This window comes from Macrotis lagotis, chromosome X (assembly GCF_037893015.1).
Source record: "Macrotis lagotis isolate mMagLag1 chromosome X, bilby.v1.9.chrom.fasta, whole genome shotgun sequence".
Taxonomy (NCBI): domain Eukaryota; kingdom Metazoa; phylum Chordata; class Mammalia; order Peramelemorphia; family Peramelidae; genus Macrotis; species Macrotis lagotis.
This window is the reverse complement of record NC_133666.1, coordinates 217,077,265-217,097,930: the sequence shown is the minus strand read 5'-3', so window position 1 is coordinate 217,097,930 and position 20,666 is coordinate 217,077,265. Positions and strand designations below refer to the sequence as shown.

General features: G+C 33.9%; 1 protein-coding gene across 1 annotated transcript in view; it reads right to left on the bottom strand.

Annotated features, from left to right (window-relative positions):
- Nucleotides 1–837: 837 nt before the first annotated feature.
- LOC141497635 (neuroendocrine convertase 1) overlaps nucleotides 838–20,666 on the bottom strand; it is a 44,977-nt gene continuing 25,148 nt past the window's right edge. The window contains exons 7-14 of the mRNA XM_074200392.1: nucleotides 20,016–20,188; nucleotides 18,450–18,662; nucleotides 15,353–15,453; nucleotides 9,362–9,595; nucleotides 7,691–7,848; nucleotides 6,543–6,676; nucleotides 3,851–4,012; nucleotides 838–1,209 (exon numbers count right to left, since the gene is read on the bottom strand). Of these exons, the coding sequence (XP_074056493.1) occupies nucleotides 838–1,209; nucleotides 3,851–4,012; nucleotides 6,543–6,676; nucleotides 7,691–7,848; nucleotides 9,362–9,595; nucleotides 15,353–15,453; nucleotides 18,450–18,662; nucleotides 20,016–20,188 (1,547 nt within the window). The remainder of the gene's footprint in view (nucleotides 1,210–3,850; nucleotides 4,013–6,542; nucleotides 6,677–7,690; nucleotides 7,849–9,361; nucleotides 9,596–15,352; nucleotides 15,454–18,449; nucleotides 18,663–20,015; nucleotides 20,189–20,666) is intronic.

The window sequence follows — 20,666 nt, the reverse complement described above, 5'->3', positions numbered from 1 at the left end:
TGCATGCTTAATTCATTTTCCTTTTTCTGGTACAATGGAAGGAGCATTGAAATTTTAGACTATTATAAGAGTCAGAAAAAAAAGTCAGCTTCCATTTTGGCTCTTCCACTTAACCACCAGGATGGTTGGCCTTAGGACTCAGCTCTTCAACTGGAACATGAGGGCTTGGGCTAAGTGATCTCTAAGGGCCTTTCCAGTTCTAAATCTATGATCCTAAGTGACTTTTTATAATTTTGGGAGCCCTTTAGTTTTAAGAACCACAATCCTAAAAATCATTTCTAGACAGGAAACAGCCATGGAAGGGACAGAGAAAAGGCTGTAGGCACATCTCCTGGTGTTTTGCAGCAGTTTTGTTTTTTAATGTTTTGTAGCCCAGAGTTTTTTATATTATTATTATTATTATTATTATTATTATTCTTTTGAGAAATGAAAATGGGAAAAGAGAGGCAGCTTAGAGTGAATTTTAGATATGATGGGAGAAACACCAATGGACTTTGATTTCAGAAAGAAAAAACAACACTCCACTTGTGAAACCATATTTTAAATAGAGCTCTTATTGACTCTTCCTAGTACAGCTAGGCTCTCAGTAGGAAGCAAACCCCTCTTCTTATGTATTAAATTGTGTGCAAGTGTTTGTGTGTATGAGTATATGTGTATGTGTCTGTGCAAGCACATGTGAACCTTAGTATGTTCATGTGCATGTGTGCATGTACAAGTCAGCAATGAGAAGCAAGGACATAATTATATGAACAAAACATAAAACCTACATCAGTCACAGGCAGGATATAAGAGAAGGGAGGAAGAATGAATATTTCCAAGTTAGGAGATCACCTCACTTTAATTCCCTTCCTTCAGAATATCAACCAGAGCCTGCAGCAGCCGATCATCCCTGTGCTTGTAAGGTTTCGTGTTGTAGAAAAGGTCCACATAGTCACTATACAGACTGTTTTCAGCATTTTTTAACTGGGATGGTTTGTTTAACTTTTCCAGAGCTTGATAGAAATGTTCATATGGGATCTTTAGCTTTTCATCTGGTTGATCCTTTGGTGTTTGATTCGGGACTCCCTGTTTGCTGAAAGCACTTTGGAGGAGCTGAAGCATGGCCCTGGAGGGCGTCTTCTCCATCATCTTGTCATTGTCGCTGTTGCTGGGGGTAGTAGAGCTCTTAGAGGGCTGGGGACTTCCATGGAGATTTTCCATGGCCTGGTCCTAAACCAAAACAAAACAAAACCACCACAGAGTAGTCATTGGTATTTTGATTTTTAAAAACATTTTAAAAACAGAAGCTATATGGATGAAAAATGGTCTCACCTCAAAATTTCCAACAATACTATTCTGAATTTTTCCTTTTCCCTATCTCATTCTATCTCATATCAGACTTTTGTTCTGATCCTGTGATCACATTATAAACTTCTTAATAAATTCAAGCATTATTATTTTTTATCTTTTTATCCTTATTGCCAACATGACATCTTGTACATTATATATACTTTAACATTACCACAGGTCTTTAAAAATGGAGCAGTAGAAGTAGCACTGAACTTGAAATCAGGTAGACTCATCTTCCCCAGTTCTAATCTAACCTCAGACACTTACTAGCTGTATGATCTTGGAAAGTTACTTAAGACTCTGCCTCAGTTTTCTCATCTATAAAATGAACTGGAAAAGAAAATGGCAAACCACTCCATTATCTGTCACAAAGAGATGGACATGACTGAAATGACTGGACATGAAAATGACTTTAGAAATTATTTAGTTCAAAGCCCTCTTTTTACTGATGAGCTAACTAAGGCCAAAGAAGCCAAGTGACTTTTCCACATCATACAGTGAGTAAATAACAAAATTGGGATTTAAATATAGATCCTTTAATTCTAAATCTAGTATTGTTCTCATTGCCTCATTCTGCTCCTACTGTAAACTACTCTGTTAAATTGGTACAATCTTTAAAAGCAAGATGACCTTTCTTAATGCCATAATAAAAGAAATTAGTGCTAACAAGAAGCTCTGTGGATCCCACAATTCTTATTTTAGCTATGATAAAGCTTTAGAAAGGATTGTAAGAGTCATAAAACCTAATGATTTCAGGGAGCAGAGGACCTAGAGTCAGGAGGAGCTGAGTTTAAATTCAGCCTCAGATTCTTTATTTTTATATACCTTTGTGACTTTGAGCAAGTCACTTAACCCATTGCCTCACAAAAACAAAAGCAAAAAATACCTAAAAAACAAAATCTGATGATTTCAAGGAATTATCTAAAGTAATACATTTGTAAAAAAGCATTTATTTGCATAGAATAAAAGGAATAATTCAGGGTTAGGTATGTATGTTCTTTAATTAAACCATTTAAAAACATTATAATTTGGACTTTCTTAAATATCTATATTTAAGAACTTGAAACATTATTAATAATATTATTATTAGTTCAATTAAGCTAACGCTACTAAAAGAGATACAAAAGTGAAAAAAATTTACAATCATCCCTCATGGGAGAAGAAGTATAATAATAATCTTAGGACTTCATAATTTTCAAAATGTTTTTATTACAGAATTTTACCACTTATAATAAAATATTATGGGAACTGAATTTCAAATAAGAAAAATGGGTGTCAAAATAGCAAATTTATTAATTAGTCATTCTTTCAATATTGAATTTTATTTAAGCTGTTTGGTATTTAAAATCTTTTACAATATGTCTCCAATGAATGTTTCCAATCTTATTATCTATTATGTCCCTTCATACATTCTTTATTCCAGTCACACTGACCTTTTTGTTAGTTCTCATACATGATAATATTCCTTCAAGCTGGTCTTTATGCCTGGAAAGCACTCTCTTCTTACCTCTGTCTCTGAGAATTCCAAGTTTTCTTCAAATCTTAGTTCAAACTCCATTTTCTATGTAAGCTCTTTTGGGAATTCTCCCTCCTACCAGTTCTGTTCCCTTCCATTATTCACCACTTCCAATTACATTCTACGGTAAAGTCACTTCACATATATCTAGGCACTGATTTTCTCCCCTATAAAATGAGGGGATCGAACTAGAGGTTTCTAAAGTGTCTTCCAGTTCTGGGTTTATATATATAATCACACGAATACATTTTGTTTTCCTCAATAGAAGCTAAAGTTTTTGAGGCCAGCAAAAGCTTTAACTTTGTATTCCTGTTATCCAGTCCAGTGAGGGACAAATAGCAGGGGATTAATCATTCACATCAGTTCACATTATTTTAGGGATTTACAAATATTTAAATAACTTAAATATAAAGTAGAATAAAATAGATGAAATAGAAATTGCATACCTAGTGCTCTGGGTTCAGAAGAGGGAGATTTCATACATAGATAGATTAAAAAAGTCATTATGATAAATGGAATCCCAGGGAACTTAGGAGTCAGTAGAAACAGGAAATGTTTGAAAGAGGAGAGAAAGGTAGTATGGTATATAAGAAAGAATGATAAGCTTAGAACTACAAGACCTGAGCTGTAACTCAGCTCTAACATTAATCATTAGACCTTTGTGAAACTCAATGTACCTATATGAGTCTCATGTTCTCCTTAAAAATAAGAGCAATAATATTATATTAACTACCTTTAAGGTTTTTTTGAGGAGAAAATAATTTAGAAATTTTGAAGTGATGTATGAATGTGAGCTAGGAATAATACAGAAACCTAACAGTTAAAAAACATGTTTTCTTTTAAAGAAAATTATTAGGGTTTTCCAAGATAGCTAAGTTATAGACCCTCATTATAAATGAGCCACTTTGAGGAGGCCACACTATTCCTTTGGGGTAATAGTATACCATATAAGTAATTTGAAAGTAGCTGCATAGCAATTTGCAAAGAAAAGAGACATATACAGACCTCAACAGAATCAGCCATCTTCTCCACCCCTCTTCTGTCATTCTGCACAGCATTATAAGAAGTATAGACACGGGGCTGTTTCATGTGTTCTGGTTGGGTGGAAGTCCCATGCAAAATTAGTTTCCAGTTCACAATTCTTCCTTCATTTTCAATTCTTCCAGACTAAAGAATAAGCACAGATATTATTTATGATAGACTCTGAATGTGTTTGACATTGCTTTCCTCAAAAAATATCCTTAAGTGTCTTTCAGGCTCATAATTATCACCTTATTATAATATTTCATAGAAATATGGAGGATTTGCTGAAGCCTAAAGAACTAATTGTAAAATTTTCAGTATAAGTATTTATACCTCAGATATAGACAAATGCTACAAATCAGGATTTGATTTATGATTTTATTGATTTCTAGATTTAAGTGATGAAGAAAATATTAATAATGAAGATTAAACTAAAAATATGTCTTGTGTACATTTTTCCTCCTTGAAAGATCATTGTTAAACAATTTCCAATATAAATCTAGAAACATGTATTTTTATGCAGTAAGAAGGAAATATGAGTTCATTTAAATTACATGCAACAGCCTTGTCTTCAGATTCAGGTATACCCACCTCCAATAATATTTAGTTGCCTAGAAAATTGAACATTTGAACTCTTTAGGTGAGCTTTACTTTGTAGAATTGATTTATTGTTAAAAATTTGACTTCAATTTTTAGAAATAGATCACATTTTCTCTCTAATCATAAAATTGGAGGTGTGTTCCCATGGAGGTAAACTTTAGTACTACATACAATGAAAGGCACAAAAGAAAATAGCAAACTTTTTTGAGAAAATAATTTTCTATAATAAAATGTTAAAAAACTATTTAAGAAATAATATATTGAAAACTAACTATAAAATAAATAATAGTCATACAACTATTAAATGGCATTTCTGTAACACTATCAACTTCAACTTATTCTTCTCTGCTATATTCAAAGGATTGAGATACTTCTATATTTCATCTCTTAAAATTTCATTCTATTTTTTTAAATATTTTTCCCCTTTCTCAAACTCTCTACAGTTTAAAAGAATGAAGAAAAACCTGGTAACTAATATATTGTCAATATTAAAAATGTTTGTCTTATTTTGCACTTCATGTCCATCATCTCTCTGTCAGGAGGTTAACATAGTTTATCATCATCTGATCGATGCAATGACCAACCATGATTTCAGAAAACTTAGATGCTTTATTTTTAAGTTGAAACATTAAAGTGCTTTATGATAAAAAGAGAAGTTATTTTCAAGAATTTTAAAAAGATAGTAATTATAACTTTACTTTGATAAAAATTCTGAATAGATGTGAGAAAATGTCCTAAATGATTTCTAACTCTTATACATGCTGAGTAAATTCATTAATTTTTTCCAGTCTAGGCTAGTTTAAAGGAAAATATTCTAAAGAAAAAATCACCAGTAAGTGCTTGAAGAATAGTTAAAAAAATCTTAAATTCCCAAAGGTTCTTTGTTCAGATGTTCTGATTCATTTTTTCTTTATGATTGTGCATCATGAACATTGTTTTGTGTTAGGGAGAGGAGTAGAAAGTCAGTTCCTTTGTGTCTCACTTCATGGAAGTACAGAAGTATTAAATAATTTAGAAAATTCACAGTGTAGCTTTATTTCTTTTCCTTCCACTACAAACTTATAATTTCATTGGTATATAATATATTGGTATTCATTTCCTTCAATGAGGAAACTTCTTTTTCCAATGAAGTGTGGCTGCTGCTCTATAGTTATAAACTTAGAGTTGCCTGGGTCACTGAAATGCCCTACCTTGGGTTGCACAACCACTATGTCAGGGATAGGATTTGAACCCAGTTCTTTCTTACTGCCAGGACAGTTTTCTATCAAATTATATTTTATTACTTCTTACCCACAACATCACTAACTTCTCTAAATTGCATAAAGTAATTTTGGGTTATCCATTGCAAAAGCAATTTGACCAGTTATAAAAATGGATCATACATCCATTTGAATAAGGAGTCAGGGGGTAATTCATAGTCTTCCTTAAGAGGAACAAATGACTGGATTAGGCTTGCCACGGTGAGTCACTTTATGTATACATGGTGGGACTTCTCGTGTTACTGGCAAAATATCAATCCATGGACTTTTTTTCCCCCTACTATTATACATACATTCAAATGTGTAGATTTCCATAAACTATACAGTTATCTCTTTCACATCACAGGGGTCATAGGGTCCCTGAAACCTGGATATGCTTAATTTTTTTGACCTTCTCTTTGTACCAAAGAAAAAATCTGAATTATTATAGCCTCAAAGGATAAAATATGTTGATATTATGCTATACTATGCATATATTTGATGCATTTCTTGGGTTCTAAACTTTTTCTATATCATTTGTAGTTTCTTCAAAACTCCTTAAAAATTTCCATATAATTTCTTATGCCAACTCAAGATAAACAGAAGCCATGTTGGGAAAGTTGTTTTGTGGAAAGTATAATTGTATTTTCTTCCATTTTTTCTACTAAGTAGCAGTCAAGTTCCACTAATGGCCCAATAAATGGTAACCCCCAAGTTCTAAACCTTTAACATCCCCTACTACATGTTCCCAGAACTTTGCTTATAGACCATAAATTCACCTCCATTCCTTTCCTATCACACAAACACAGATATGCACAAATCACACATTTACATACCATATCAGTAATTCGTAATGCCCAAGTGCCTACTGGATTCTCGCCCCATGTGTGAACAGACATGAAATCCCAGTTCTTAAAACCATTGGGTGATGTATCTCTCTCTCTTTCAGCCAATAGCACAGTACTGGTTCCTGTGTTGATACAAAATCAAAACCAAAACACATACATCCATTTTTAACATAGTGACTGCCACACAATAGGCACTTAATGGATGTTTATTAATTAATGTTAGGAGATGAAGTAAGATATATTAGATAATTGATATTTGAATAAAATCTAGCTAGTAAAAATTTTTGCTACAGTCGGAATGAGTTCTCAAAATCTCCTTCCAGTACAAGGCCACAATGTAGTCATTTATAAGGAAAGATGGATGAATAAACTCATTTGAATATAAAGAGCTGTGAGTTACATTTAAATAACATTTAAAAGAAAGATACAAGGGGGCATAAATACTTTTCAAGGACATTATCATTTTGGAAAGAAAAAGATTCATAATTTTCAGAGATCATTAATTTAAATTATGGAGTAGTCAATACTCAAATAGAGATACATTAATTAAGTGATGTGTTTATACAACAAACTTGTATAGTATAGTAAGCTTCTATCTTTCTTAGAAGAGGTGAGAGAATATAGATCTAGGTAACTACAGATAATGTCAGTTCTGGATGATGGGTTGATAAATTTTGCTAAACTGTTTTACCCTCTCTTTTTCATCGCCCAATATAGGGATGGATTTCACAGAGGGAGTGGAGCAAGAGACATACTGGACAATGTAAATGACATGAAAATAGAAAAGAATAAATGATCATTTTAAAATATTGCCTATGGAAAATAAAAAAAGGATTTTGGGAAAAGTTTCTATATCAAGAACATCAAACTAAAAATTAAAATTTGAACAATCCTCCTCAAACTATTAGAATTCTTTTTTAAGGAAATCTGGATCAACAGGCTCACTTTCTATAGATCTTATCAAAATGAGCAATGGGCACACATCCTCTTTAAAGAAGAGTAAAACAACACATTACTTATACATTTAAATTTTTCTTTTATGTACTCAAACATTTCTTGAACATAACAAATTCTACAGGTATTTAAATAAGGAACTGAATGATTTTGTTAGGAGAAGGGGAAAAACCAAAATGTACCAGCAGCGGAGGTGAGTGTGACATGAAGATCTCCTCTCCTTGAGTATTCAATTGTTGCTTCAAATTGCACATGTTCCAAAGACTTAATGGCATTTTCTTGTCCTTCACAAGCTTTCGTAGGTATTTCAATAGTAACTACTCCATCAGCTTTCAATGATCTAAAAAAACGTTAAGGAATATAAACAAATGAGCTTTTTATCAAATTTAGGATATTTTATATGTGTGGATTTACAGGCATTCTACATTGAATCAGTCAAAAGATGGACCTAGGATTTTTTTTTTATTATGAGGATAGATTCTGACACAAGTTTGGTATTTGACATGTATTAGTAAATATGAATAAGATTACCTGAAATTTTATTATAGTACTTTTTGCTCCAGAACATAATGTTTTGGATTATAAGAAGGTTTTGGTATTTATCTAAAAAGTAGAGAGGAATTCAAAGACCAATTAGTCCAGACTAATGCATGAGGAAACAAGATGGTGGGACAGATGGATTGCAAAATAAGTAGTTGAGCATAATTGCCATATCCATATTTTGCTAATTTGTACTTAATTATGCATATTCCCATGTTTTGGAGAAAGGAGGCCTAAAATCAAGATCTAAATCTGCTACTTACTTAGTTGTTTTACTTTGGGCAAGTCCCTTCATTTGCCTTGGTATTACTTTCTTTTTTTTAAATGATAACAATATTATATTCTACAAATCATGGGACTATTATGCAGATAAAATGAGATATATGTTATTATGCTTCCCTATATAAATATTATAATTATTATTCCTTTTATTTTATTTTTCCAATGTGTAAAGATAGTATTCAAAATTCGTATTTTTCTGTAAGATTTTGAGTTCCACTTTTTTTCCTTCCTCCTTTGCCTACCTCTTCTCCAAGACAGCAAGTAATTTGATGCAGGTTATACATGTGCAATTGTGTTAAGCATATTTCCATATTAGTCAGATTGTGAGAAAAGAATCAGAACAAAGGGGAGAAAACCAGGAGAAGAAAAACAACAATTTTTAAAAGAGAAAATAGTATGCTTTTGTCTATAGAATCTATTATTCTTGAAATGATTTTAGTGTCTCTGCTATGGTATTAATTACAATAATGGCAGGAAAAGAAACTAATCATAACCTAATCTGTTGTGCTATTATATATGTATGGGCAATTTCTATGTAAAACTGAACATTTCTAGGTGAAATAGGCACATAAATAATGAAAAAAAATGAGTGTAAAATTACCATGCAATAAATTACAAGATGTGGAGCAAAACTACAAGAACAAAGAAAACTGATAGTCTATAGAAATAGATATGGGACCAGTTTAGAAGCAAAAGTGTCCTGGTCTCTGTTCTGTTTTTAATTGACTATATGACCTCTGGATTCTCACTTGAAGGAAAAAAGGGAAGGAGGGAATAGTTCTTAGTCTATATTATACTTTAGTCATTAATTCACCCATAAAGATTTTCTAGCATCCCACCAAGGACTTTGTTGATCAACTTCCTCAACTTATGCACAAAGGCACAAAGTGGGATGTGAGAAAGAGGAGAAGGGAAAGATATTAGTTACTGCTAAATATTCAGAGCCTGAGAAAGTTCTTATGAATATCAGATACTGAAATCAAATAGTATGACAAAGAAAAATCAGAATAAAAGGCCAAAGAAATTCTTACTTGGGCTCAAAGTTATTGTCTTTTACAATGCATTCTTTCTTCTCTGGAACACCTTTCCAAATTTTGGGATCAGCTAAATCCACCAGAGCTTTAGCATTAAGTAATCCAAATCCAAATCGACTATTCACCATCAATCCTGCTCCATTCTTCTTCCAACCAGGATTGATGGCCAGAGGGTCATATTCAGAGGTCCACACGACCAAATGTTGCATATCTCTCCAGGTAAGATGAGGGCTATGTGGAGAAGGAAATTATATTATTTCAGAAACAAAACAAAATGTATTTTCAAAATTGAAAAGAGTTCGATATTTGATGTCTAGAAGACCTGAGTTGAAATTCTGCCTCAGGCAGTTACACATTATATGGCTCTTGAAAATAACATACAACTATTTTCAGCCTCAGTTTTTTCATCTACAAAATGGGGACAAAAAAGCACCTGCCTCCCAGATTTATTGGGAAGACCAAAGAGATAATTTATGTTAAATGTTTTGCAAACCTCAAAGCATTAAAAAATTCTAGCTCTTATTATTATTAATAATTATATCGAAGGTATGACTTGCTGATAAACTGTTATACTAATGCTTATTATTTATGAGTCTATTATAGAATAGTTTTGATGATTTTGATGATTCATTGATATATCAACATAATATTATGAATAATGAAATCTTAAAATTTAAAGTGATTTTTCCCAATAAGTCATCCATGCATGGTATAAATTCAAATCTATAAACCTATAAAGAGCTAAGTGTACATTATGATGTTTTGGATAAGATAAGGATAGTAACTGGACTAGTGATTTCATTGGTACAGGCAGACATATGCTGGTAAATGTTCAGCAATCAACTCTCCAGGGAATAGCTGTATCCACAAAAGAATTTTAAGTTTAATCTGCATCATCAACATTATGTTCATCAGTTTCTTAAGTCTAGAAAAAACAATAAATCAAGCCCTGATTTTTAGTGTTTTACTGATTTCAAAGATTCATTTACACAGTAAATTTAACATATAACTTTCCAATGAGCTGCCTCCACTATACCAAGTATAGGACAGTCCCAGGGAGGAAAATCTCTCTACTGATGCAGGTCAGCACCTTCTCTGCATCTCATAGTCTTGGAATTTTGTCTACTATCATACAACCAGGGTGTATCAGAGTTAGCCCAGGAACCCAGTTTATCTTGGCTTCTAGGGGTTTTACCCACAATGTCAAGTCTTAATTTAGTAAGATCAATGAGGTTAATAAAGTGTTTATTTAGTAAGAATAACTATTTTGTTAAAATCAAAGGGTTACTGGCTCTTTTAAAAATGACTCCTCTGAATACAAGTGATTGCTGGTTTAAGCACTTGAAGAAAGAGGCATTGTTTCCAGGACAGGCCACAGTCTACTACACTATCTACCAGGTGGACCAAGTACAGGACTTACAGAGATTGTTTGAGGAAGCATTTACCTCATATATTGCCATTTTTAAACCAAGGAGTTAATGGTAAGTGTGTAAACTAAATATAGCCAATTAATTCATATAGGATATGTCAAAGGAAATCATAACCTCATAAAACATATATGAAAAATTGTGCTTAACAGATGATTGAGAAGAAATGAGTGATACTGGATAGAGCACCAGGTAGAAGACTTGGGTATCAATCTGAGCTTTGCTGCTAAGTAGCTATATGGATTTTGGAGGGGACATTTAACCTTTCTATCCCTCACTGACCCCAGTGAGGAAATCCTAATATTTTCTCTTTACTAGATATTTTACTTTTACTTTTACTAGTTATTTTACTTTTTACTAGGTATTTCATTAAGCACTAATATCATGTAAAAATGATTACTAAGGTCTTTTCCATGTATAAGGTACATCTGCTCAATATGGTAAACACCTACATAGACTTCATGACAGAAGAATTTGAGCTGAATCTTACAGGAGGCCTAGGAAGCCAGGAGGTTGAGGTGAAGAGGAAATACATTCCAGGAATAGAGGACTGTCAGTGAAAAGACAGCTAATCAGAAATCAGAGATGGAGTGTAATGTATAAAGAACAATGTGAAGACTAATATAATTTTGTCACAGATTACCTAAAAGGGATTACAGCATAGGATGACTGGAAAGGTAGGAAGGAATGAAATTTTGAAGGATCTTAAAAGCCAAATATACTATTAGAGATAAATGTTAAGACTGGGGGAAGAGAAAAACTATACCATAAAGTAATTTCTTCATCCATATTTCAAGAGTTTGTGATTACATCCCAAATGAGTTGACAAGCCATAGACCGAAACATATTTTAGGACACAAACTTTGTGAGCCTCCATGTGGTAAAAATTCATCACTCAGAACTATAAATTCAGAATGATTCATGCTTGTTTGGATCTAGTCAGTAAGGGAAATTGTTTTCCTAGACTATGCACACTTATTATGAGAGTTTTAAAAACTATTCTGGATTTGTGAGGCAGTTGTGGGAAAGGGAGAGAATAAATAATGGTAAAACAAACAATAAAAAATAAAAAAAATTCATTACTATGTACCCTAATTGCTAATGAGGAATCTCTCTGATCTTAGCTGTGCTAGTCCTTAGTCAAATGACACATTTTGTCTTTAGGGTCTGGGAAAACTTGGTAAATTTACCAGGGTTCATATTTCTCTGAACCAACCTTTGAAATCTCATAAGTTGTGATGAGGCATTGAAATAAGAGTCTATATATTATACATTTACTACCACAAGTGGATTTTAATACTGCAAATTTTATATAATAAATAATAAAATTTAGTGAATATCTCTTTATATATAGTTTCCTTGCAGAGTGATCTTATATAGAGCTGCAGTTTATTGTTTGGTCTGATATAGTTTCCCCCATTCATGTCACATTTCTCTTTTAATGGCATTGTTAATATGCAGGTTCCATGGTTTCCTCACTTGTTTGTTCTTTTCTAATTTTTTAAAAATAATCAAAGGGATGACATTCTAGTATAATTGAGAAAATGAAGTCTTCTCTACCATTTTCCATATGAATGATTGTATTTCATAGATGGAAAACACACATACACACACATTGCTAGCTCTTTATACTATTCCTGGCAACCATTCTCTGCTCACCAAGCAACCAAACTAATTTAATGGAAAAAAAGTCTATTTTAACAAATGGTGATGGATCACCAACTAGAGACATGTTTTCAGAAAATAATAATTATGGAATTAAGCATTTAGTGTCATTAATTGGAAAGGTAAATGTAATGTGGAGGGAAAATGCTGGAGACTTCTAAATCCAGTCCTCTTCTTCTCCGACATTAAAAAAAATCATCTCCATTTCTTTTGAACATCTTAGGAGATGGACATTCAGTAACCTTGGTAACATATTTCAGTATCTCACAACACATGAAATCAAGGTTTTCTTCACAATAACTAACTCAATTCCTTTTTAGTGCCTTTGAAGTATATTTCTTCTTTTGCACTCAGTGAAAATAGTAGTGTTTATTTTTGCCAGTATTTTATGTTTTTACTTGCCAGTGTTTTACTCATAATACTAAAATAATTTCCCATTTCAGCCTTTCTCCTTCCCAATTAAAAAGAATGAAGAGACTTGATAAATGTTTATGAAATTTAAAAAAATGGAAAAACATTAAGTAATCACCTACCATATATCAGGCACTATGTTAAGTACTCTGCAAATATTATCTTGTTTTCTCCTCAAAACAATTCTGGTAATTAGGAATTATTATTATCATCATTTTACAATGTAAAATATAAGTATAGAACTTACATTTTACAAGGGTATTTGAGACAGACTGAGGTTAAATGACTTGCCAAGGATCACATAGGTGCTGAGTAAGTGTCTGAGGCTGAATTTGAACTCAGGTCTTCCTAACACTAAGTCCCTGGATCTTTCCACTGCATCACCTTTTCTTCCCATTTTCTCTTCAATTTTCTGATGAGGCTTAAGCCATTGTCTCTTAACAGTGAGATCAATTCTGTCTTTCCTCACCTTCTACAGGAATTTTCACCAGTCTATGAATGGAGGCAGATGAGGAAGGGAGCATGCCATTTTTCAGATGGGTTCTAGTCATTTAGCACTTTCCTTACTAAACATTTGTATAAAACCCCAAAAGAACCTATTCAGCTAATGTGGGCAACTCCCTAGGGTCTACCTGTGTGTGGCAAGGATCTCCATAAGCATTTTCCATTCTTGCCTCTCCATACAGTGCTCACCTCTCAATCCTAAGGCATCCAATATGGCATTCTGCTTATGCCTGTGATCTTTTATGGCAGACATAAAGTGGCAAAAGTCTTGTACTGGGAGTTGGAACAATTAGGTCCTAGTGTTGGCTCTGCTACTTATGAGATTTGGAAATTTTTCTGAGCCTCAATAAGGAAATAATTTTCATACTATCTACTTCACAGAGGTATCATTTTGGAAAGTAGAAGATTCCATAGAAATAGCATCTATTGTTCTAAGTTGTGGTAAAGACCCAGCTTTCTGGAAAGCCCTCTTGGATTCAAAAACAACGTTAACTCTTGCTACTGTGGCTGATGCTGCCAGAACCTTGTATGCTGTCACCTGATGGGTGTTTTCTTAGCCATGGAGTAGCCCCCCTTGGTCCTTGCTGATTGATCTAAAGGCAATAAAGTATCTTTATTTTAACAATGATTGATTTGGAGTTACTCCAGAAGCTAGGCTAAATTCCCAGACAAAATGCTAATTTGGAAGAGATCCTCAGAAAAAGCCAAGTCATATCAAGTCATACTGGCCCCTATTATTGAAATTGCTTTTGAGTCACTTAATGAAACTTTTCTCTCCCTCTCCCTCAGATGTCTGGCCATACACAACAGGAAGTGTAAGACCAAGGAGAGAGGCAGCTAATCTCTGTCCTCACATTAAATTGAGCTGCAAACACGTAATAGCTGTGTGACCTTGGACAAGTCACTTCCAGTCTCATTTCTTTATCTGTAACATGGAGATAATAACAACATCCAATTTTCAGGCTATTATGATGAAAAATGAGAATATTTAAAAAGAACTTTGCAAATGTTAAAATACTATAAACTACTGGTTATTATTATATTATTATTACTATTAATATTGTTGTTCTAACTCCATATTCTGCTAATGTTGAACTACATATTTATAGTTCTGCTTCTTTTCTATCTGTATAATGCTTGTTTTGGCTTTCTGTACACTGACACTGATCTGACTGCTAGGATTTCATTTCCTTTGGGATACCATTAAAACCCCCCAACAACATTCCATTTGAACTAATCAATGACCTTGTCTACTTAGACCTAAGGTACAATTGTGTTCTCTTCTTCCTAAGTTCTGATCCCTGAGTCTGACTAATATTGTGAGACACCTATGGCAATCTATATTATTGGTGGTAGACTTTTCTACCCTGCTCTACTCAACCTTAATAGCATCTAACAGGTCCTGAAGCTAAGCTGGAGTAACCTAAACTTCTCAGGTAGTTCTAGCATTTCTAAAACTGACCTGGGTTCTAGGAGTTCAATGAAAAAGATGGTTAAATTCTCGTTGTTCTAATTATTTAATCATTCCTGACTTATATCAGGCTTTTCCGGTAGTTTGGCAACCTAATTCAACTACGGGGCATCATCAAATGACAAATACACTGAACATGCTATAATCTTAGAATTAGGAGTAATAGGGGAAAGAGGAAGGGGAGATGCATGTGAGGGGGAGATGTTTCATCATTTCTGTAGAGATTCTACTTGGTCTCACTAGGCCAAATTTCCTTTATATGGAAAATAAAAATCTTTAAATTAGTCATCCTTCCCAACTATGCAGCTATAATATTACTCTCCATATTTAAAGAATTATTGACATTATCCAACATTGTAATGCAGAAATGCAGCCTAATTCCTCCAAGCAGGGAAGAAAGTCAGACCTCTATAGAGTGCCAACTAGACAGTCTTCCTCACTTTTCAACATACATCCTTAAAAAGAGGAATAAATTTCAGGAAAGGTGATTCAAAATTTTTGATATCTTACTTTGCTTCCAGAGCAAGAGCGAAGATCCCAGCAGCCAGAGGGGCAGAAGCAGATGTGCCGGTGTGGGTTTCGGTGCAATCATCATGCAGATCAGCACTTGTCTGAGCAGTGACACCAGAGAAGGGACACGGAGAGGAAAATGCAATGATTTCATCAATTTTATGACTTGGGATTAAGTGTAATAAAAGGCTAAAATTATTTCAATGAGTTAACTCAAATGATCCAATTCCCTGTCTTTCCCCCCAAACAAGCTTAGGGATATTTGCCATCTGCTAATATTTCAGGTCACTCTCCTCTCTCTCCAACTTGCTTGTAATTTTGGCATCCACATAGCTTCTCTGGGAACGAACTGCCTCCCCCTCTCCCCATGAATATTTAATCTCTTCCCCCCACCATGAGATTCCTAGAGTTATACTGTATATAAAAAAGGAATGTTTCAAAACCACAGTGAATCATGCTATCTCATTAATCATCAAATCCATTGTGTTTGATCTAGTATATTTAGAAGTACTCCTGAAGAAAAAATTCTTCTTTTTCTTTCAGACTGACACTTAACTAAAGACATTAATAGAAATATTCTGATTTTTATTTGAAACTGACCTCATCTTGATGATTTAATCATTATATGAACTCATACACTCTGTAGGGTCTCAGTCATCTATTCAATATAAAGTAGGTACCCAATAAATATATCTGAATTTGATTTGATTCCCGTATGTATACATTCATAATTTTATTTAATAACAACTTGGAGGGGTTTTTTTTTGTTTGTTTCTCCTAACCAAAATGTTATTTGCATGTTATGTGTGTGCATACAGGGGGAGGAGTAGAGTGAGCATTGATAAAGAGGAGTATGTGGAAGCAAACAAAGAACCTTCATGATTAATTTGCCTCCAAGATTCCCATATCTGCTGGTAGGTGGCCAGTACAGCCAATAATAAGACCAGTAATAGAAGTTTACCTAGGTTTAAGTGGTGTAGTTCCCTGTTTCACTAGCGGTTTCTTTATGTGGGCAGGAGGTGTGAAAAAATGATTTGTTCAATTATCACCTCCCACTTGGATTTGTTGAATTTTCAAAATGGAGACAACTGTTCTGAGGGTTGCAGAAATAGAGCTGCTATTGACAAGAGAATATGGAAAAGGACCTCAAATGACAAGGTTAAGGTTGAGGTTTTAGTTAAGTTAGAGAAAGCTGATTTTCTTGGAACTGTTTTCATTGGTTTCCATCATATACATTGGCTTTCAGTATATTTTATCTAAATAGGGCTTTCTTTTAGACTCCAAACTCCTCTTTACTGCTTCTTTGCAAAATAATGGAGTGCATGGAATAAAGCTAACTGAAAATATGAAATGTCTGATAAACCTTTCTGGTAGTATTAAATATTAAGGGTCTATTAAATATCCACAGAGACACTAACTTGTTATGTTCACTTGAAAAAGGGAGGGTTAAGTATCTGTTAGCTCAGTTAGGGATTCTGCAGAATATTGCCTTTAGTGAATATTTGGGTCCAAAAGATTGTTTTTCAGTGTTTGTGAAATGAATGAGTGCAAAATATTAAGGTGAAATTTAAAATGTTTTTTCAGCTGAGATCAAGGTTTAACTGCTTAAATTATCACTATATATATATATATATATATATATATATATATATATATACAGTTCTCTGCTAGTGATTTTGTCTGGAGAAGATATAATCACTAAGCTGTTTGTAGCAGTGACCTTATGAATGATTTTTACACAAGGATAGAATTTCATATCTTTGATGTTTTACACAAAGGATAGAGTTACCTATAATTCAAATAAAACACATACTTTTAATTGGATAACATAACCCATGAGAATAGGATTCTATATGCCTTAGTCAGTTCTATTTTCTGTGTTAAGAATGAATTGTGGGGCTCATGACATTTTGAATTGAAGGGACTCTAGCCATAAAATTCCCATATCAGGCTTCAACATTTTACCTTTGAAGGTTTCTAATAAACCACTAAAACAATAATTCTCTTTTTTTAGGTTTTTGCAAGGCAATGGAGTTACATAGCTTGCCCAAGACCACATAGCTAGGCAAATATTAAATGTCTGAGGCCAGATTTGAACTCAGGTACTCCTGACTCCAGGGCCAGTGCTCTATCCACCGAGCCACCTAGTCACCCTAAAACAAGAATACTTAACCTTTTTTTGTATCCTTCCGAATAATTTATTAAAATGCACAATATAAAACATGAATTATTATGAAGGAACTATAGTTAGAAATATTTTTGAAACCTCCAAATTTATGAACTCTCTGAAATCTATCCATGAATTCTTTAGCGGGGGGGGGGGGGTGTCTGTGGATCTGGGATTAAATACCCCTGCCCTAAAGAGAATGAATTATGATTATTTGCTGGTTATCTGAATGTGAGCTAAAAGATCTTTCTGAAACATTAGCTTCCTGGGCTACTGGTCTGGATGCCAAGATCAGCTCTGGAAAATGTTGAATTTGGTCATTTTGCTCTCCACTTAGGATGATATTTATATAATTTGCTGAATGTTGTGAACGTGAAGAATAAAAGGTGAATGACCAAGAGGCTCATCCCATGTGGTGATCTTTTGGGAGGACCTGAAAAAGGGTCATGTAGGAGAATGGCCAGGCACAGATTGACTTAGAGCTGCATAGTTGAGGAGACTCTCAGATCAAGAAGATCACAGGGCCCTTTCTTATTGTGATTACTTTTTCTCACAGAATAACACCAAACTGCTAGCACAGCTGTTTGAAGTCTAAGCCCTTTGGAGTCCTTTCAAAGTCTTAGAGTACTTTTAAACACTGATAATTTGAAACCACACTAAGACTTTTGGGACACCCTATTAAAATGACATTTGATAACTCCTCACTATTAAGTCAAAAATTAAGGGATAGATGGGCAAAATCATCTCTTCATAAATGTGATTATCCCTGAGGGGAAAAATCATATTTTAACATGAAAACTTTACAAGTGACTAAGCATGTGTTTCCACCCAAAGGGAAAGCAAATGTAAGTACATCAGCCCTATCAAAAGCAATCATGTTCCCTGTTGTAGTAGAGTTAAGTCTGATTAAAAACCAAAACCAAAACCTACGATTCTCTGGTCAGTGTAGTCCCCACTGCTGTAGGCAGTGGCCAGTGTGGATGAGCACTTTTCAGCATACCAGGGAGATAGGCCTTGTTGTGAGGCGCTGCTGATGGAAATGGTGTAGATGCTGTCTGTGTAACCATCACAGTCACAGTCATCCCCCTGACGCCCACCATTCCCGGATGCCCAAACGAAGATGGAGCCTTTTCCCTGTCTTCCCTGTAGGCAATGGCAGAAATCAGAGTTAAGATCAGATCTAGTTTCTTGAAAATTATTTAAAACTTCTCTATCTAAATATATGTTCAGAAAGTTAAAAAGGTACAAAACTGATATCTGTTCTCAGCTCAAATCCTTCTGAAATGAATTTGAAAACCTCTTATCACTTCTTCCCCATATATAATAGAAGTAATACTGCAACATTTCTCTAAAGACAGATATTTCTGTCTTCTCTGTCCCTCCTTTTGATGTGGTATTTAGCAATCTTGATTGTCTTTCTTATGTAGGTAGATGGAAGACTTCACCTTCCATGCCCTCTTCATTTTTCCACAAATCCCCCCTCACCCTCACACTTTGTAGGACTTGTTGGGATATATTTGGGTCACAACTTCCTCTGATTTTCTTCGATTTGAACCTCTTATTCTATCAGTCAGTCAACCAAGACTAAATCAGCTATTATTCAGTGATGCGTTCCAGATGGATTCAAAGTGGCTTAGTGCTAGGGCTATATTTGACAATGCCATTCTTTTTCAACTTGTGTCCCAAATATCTCCCTTTTAATTTTCACATCATGAAATCTGTGGACTTGGCATATGTTTGAGAGATGTAGTAATAAACACAAGTGATCAGAAGCAAATCAAGCAAAAAGTGACTATACAGCATAAAACAGCAGGCCTCCCCCCATCCCACCCTCACCTTGGCCAGTGGCTAACATCTTACACATGGCAGATGCATAGTAAACTGAATGAATGCTTAGCAGAATTCTGGTTACCACTCACTGAACATAGTAACCCAAGAATATCAGTTAAATTAAAATAAAGTGAGAAATGTCTAGAAGACAAGAATAATTTTTAAAAAAGCAATTTACAACCTCTTTAACTCTCAGATAACACTATATCTCTATATGTGACAAATGGGTTTTATATCTTGATTTGGAATGAGTGAAAGAAATCACAAATCCTTGATATATTAAGTAAGTACGAACATATATTTATATATATACACACATAAATGTACATGAATTAAGTCAGCATTTTTAGTTGATATCATAATTTCACTGCTTATATTAATTTTTCAAAAGTAAGTTGTATACTAGATATGAGCATGGAAGTTTCTATTATGGTACCTGGAACATTTGCAAAGTACAAAAGTACTAGGCTAGTAAAGCTCACTTAACACTATTACTTCCATCTCTCTGAAGGATAATCTGGCTTTGAAAATGCATTTGAAATGGCAAAGAGCTTTTGGAAAACAAGAAAAAGCCATCCTCCTCTATCTGTAGAGACAAAATGTTTTCACATATTCTTTACATGGTATCTCATTTAATCTCAGTTGAATTTCTTTTAAATATCTTACCTGTTTGATGCCATATTCAAAAGCCTTCTGGGCTAACCTGCCAGGGCCTTCAACTGTTTTCCCATCATCATTTGGGCCCCAGCTAGCACTGTATATATCCACATGGTTGGGATTGAATCCAATTGAACTGGCTTCTATAGCATCAGTCACAATGCCATCCAACATTCTGATGCCTGAACAAGAAAGTATACTGTAGTCAATGACAATCATGTTGGAAAAGGTCTCCATCTTTAAATATATATATTTTGAATATATAATATGAACAATTTGAATACAATTATTCTTAATTGAATTTTAAAAAGCATGAAACTTAGCTAACAAAGTGAACTTCCTAAAGCACAAGTCTAATCGCCCCCTTCCCCATACCCCATCAGTATCCCTTTCAGGATCCTTTATGTAGATTTTTGTATGTTGTTGTCTAAATGTTGCCTCCTTCATTATAATGACTGTGAGTTCCTTCAAAGCAGTGATTTGTTTTTTGGCTTTCTTTTGTCCCAGATTGTAGTATAGTTCCTAGCATATATAGGTCTTAATAAATGTTTATTTTGTTTATTGAATCATTAAAAAGATTGATAGATTTCTCCCAACTGCTAAAGGGGTTCAAACCTTAACCACAAAGGTTAAGAAACTCTCAAGAAATGAAGCAAAAGA